This window comes from Gavialis gangeticus, unplaced genomic scaffold, assembly GCF_001723915.1.
Source record: "Gavialis gangeticus isolate Ggan-Ray unplaced genomic scaffold, GavGan_comp1, whole genome shotgun sequence".
Classification (NCBI taxonomy): domain Eukaryota; kingdom Metazoa; phylum Chordata; order Crocodylia; family Gavialidae; genus Gavialis; species Gavialis gangeticus.
Window position 1 is genome coordinate 103,680,866 of NW_017729033.1, and position 2,651 is coordinate 103,683,516.

General features: G+C 51.6%; 1 protein-coding gene across 1 annotated transcript in view; it reads right to left on the bottom strand.

The window, feature by feature from the left end:
* HPSE (heparanase) overlaps window positions 1–1,155 on the bottom strand; it is a 43,406-nt gene extending 42,251 nt beyond the window's left edge. The window contains exon 1 of the mRNA XM_019525882.1: window positions 1,077–1,155. Within this exon, the coding sequence (XP_019381427.1) occupies window positions 1,077–1,155 (79 nt within the window). The remainder of the gene's footprint in view (window positions 1–1,076) is intronic.
* Between the last annotated feature and the right edge of the window lie 1,496 nt (window positions 1,156–2,651).

Sequence of the window (2,651 nt, forward strand, 5' to 3'; positions counted from 1 at the left end):
GCTCGGCTCCGCGCCCGCCTCCGCGCCGCCCCGCGCCAGCGCCAGCGCCAGCGCCAGCGCCAGCAGCTGCATCCTGCCTCCCTGCCTCTCGCCCTCCGCTCCTCAGCCGCTCCGGCGGGGCAGGTGCTGCCTCCCGGGCTGGACGGCCCCGGCCCGGGGGAGGAGCCGCCCGCGGAGGGGCGTGGGGGACCCGCCCGGGGCTGGGGACCGCCCCCCCTCACGACTCCACCACTTGTCTGGAAGGCGCAGCCCTGCCCTGGGAGCCCCCAAGATATCCCTTTGGGTCCCCGGCCCCAGCACTTCTGCTCTGCCTCCCCTCGAAAAAGCCCAGCCTCTCGCGGGTATGACGGGTCGCTCAGCCCAGAGGTAGCGGACTCTCACTGCCTGAAGAAGGGTGTTTGTGTCGGAAAGCTTGCAAAGAACTTTTCTCCAAGTATTCAGTTGGTCTGAGAAAAGATTCATAGATGTTGGGGGCTGGAAGGGACCTTTCGAGATCATCAGGTCCAGCCCCTCTGCACATGGGTGGGAAAGACTGCTGGGATCAGATGACCCCAGCAAGGTGAATATCCAGAAGTTTTTTGAAGATATTCAGAGTAGGTGGTTGTACCACCTCTGGGGGAGTCTGTTCCAGACCCTGGACACTCGAGTTGTAATATCACATCTACACAAAGAACCTTGCCTGTGTCTTTAGATTGACAGCTACAAGCAACAACCCTGCAGCCTGGACTTCTTCCCTTCTCCTGAATTTGAACCCTGCCCAAACCCGACTCTGATCACCAGCCAAACTCCATCGCTTTCTAGCACCAAGCAGGCTTGTTTCCTCAGGCAAGAGAGAAAGGGCCCAGAGCACCGTGGACACTGATGCAGGGCAGCAGAAATAAGAAGCTGAAGTTCGCTCAGGCAGAAATAGGAGGACAGTATAGGTTTCCCTCACTAACCATGGTCTTGAGTATCCACACTTAATATTCTATGTACCATTTTGGCTACCAAGGCATACAATTTTCAGTAACTATGGTTTTCCATGGCTGTGCACCAGCCCACCACCTGCCATTTTTCCCATAAGCCTTTTATCTTACCAACCACAGTTTTGCCAACCACAAGAACTTTCAGGAACATAACCCCAGCTGTTGGTGACGGAAACCTATATATGTCCATTTTCCAACAGTGCTGATCTTCAGACCAGAGGCCCCCTCCACACATCAGAGCTGTTTGGAGGCTGTTGCAGTACTGCCGCAGCGAGCTGAGAGCAGTACTGAGACTGGCAATGCAGACTGAACCATGTTGAACACTCCCAAATCGCACAACAACAATCTCGGATGTAAAAGTCCAACATTAGCAGGACTTTGAGCCTCTGGCTGGTAGGATGGTGCTGAGACTTTCACACTGCTGTGACCCAGCAGGCCCTCCCACCATCATGCATGCATATTTTTCAAGGGTTTTAACTAGTATAATGTTTAAAATGGGTGTTTTTCAGGGTGACCACCATAAAATGAAACCTCTGCCCTTAATCCATGCCCCACCCTGTTCACAAAATGGGCCTGTTCTTGATGTTCATGCTCTTTAAAACAAATTGTATGGTTCACAGGTGCTCAACTGCTGCGCTGTGTGAGTTCAATCCTTCCTGGATTAACACAAGGAAGTTCAGGAATAATTACTCTTACTCACCTGTTCCTGGCCTGCCACCACCCTGTTGCTGGCTTTTGTACTGTTAGGCAATCCAGCAACATGAGAACAAACTAACACACTCTGTTTGACATACTGTTGTCATATCTGCTATTTCCTTTGAGTAAGGACTTTAATGACTTCAGTTTTGCCTGGTGGCTCATACAATATTATGGTTGCCAGTTTCAGACAGCCCATTAACTTTATACAGACACACATCCTGCTTGTCCTGGAAGGACTCCGTCTATCAAATGTCAGCCAGAGCAATTTACATTCCAGTGGCTGACAGGCATATCCCATGGATTACCCACCCACCCATATACATGAACTCAGCTTTTAAGGACTCACCTGAGTATGTGACAAAACTATAGGAGCAAACGTAATTAAAGTATTTGTAATTATGCTAGATATGCAAAGCATCAGTATTACCGTACCTTGTTTTTACCAGAAACCACTGCATTGCTCTGAAACACCCCACAATAACTCTTTGTACGCCTGCTAACACTGCTCTCTGCAATTCTCTGCTGAGTCATACAATTTACATAGTGTAAATTGCACATTCAGGCCAAACGCTGTCAACTCCAGAGAGCATTGTGCTTTCTTATTAACCAGCAAAATCTTGAAGGTGGAGGAAAGAGTAGTAAACAGGCAACCAGAACTTTTATGTTCCTTTTTGATGCGCTGAAAGATAGGAGACAGTGTAAGCAGTGCTGTAGCAAGGAAGTTTGGTGTCCAGGGCAAGCCTGCAATGGCAGCCTGCCCTTGGCCCATGCACAGATCCAGGGGGAGCATACTCCCCACATGCTTGCCTGGGGGTGCATACAGTGGTTGGGGCTGCCCCCTCCCCACCTCCCTGTGCCCCCTGTGTAAGCCGCTCACAACTCTGTCACATGCTCTGCCCTAGCTGACAGTGCCTGCCTCAGTCCCAGTCCCCTTCCTCCCTCACTGGAGGGCCTTGATCTGTCCCGCCCCCCCCCCCCCCCCCCCCC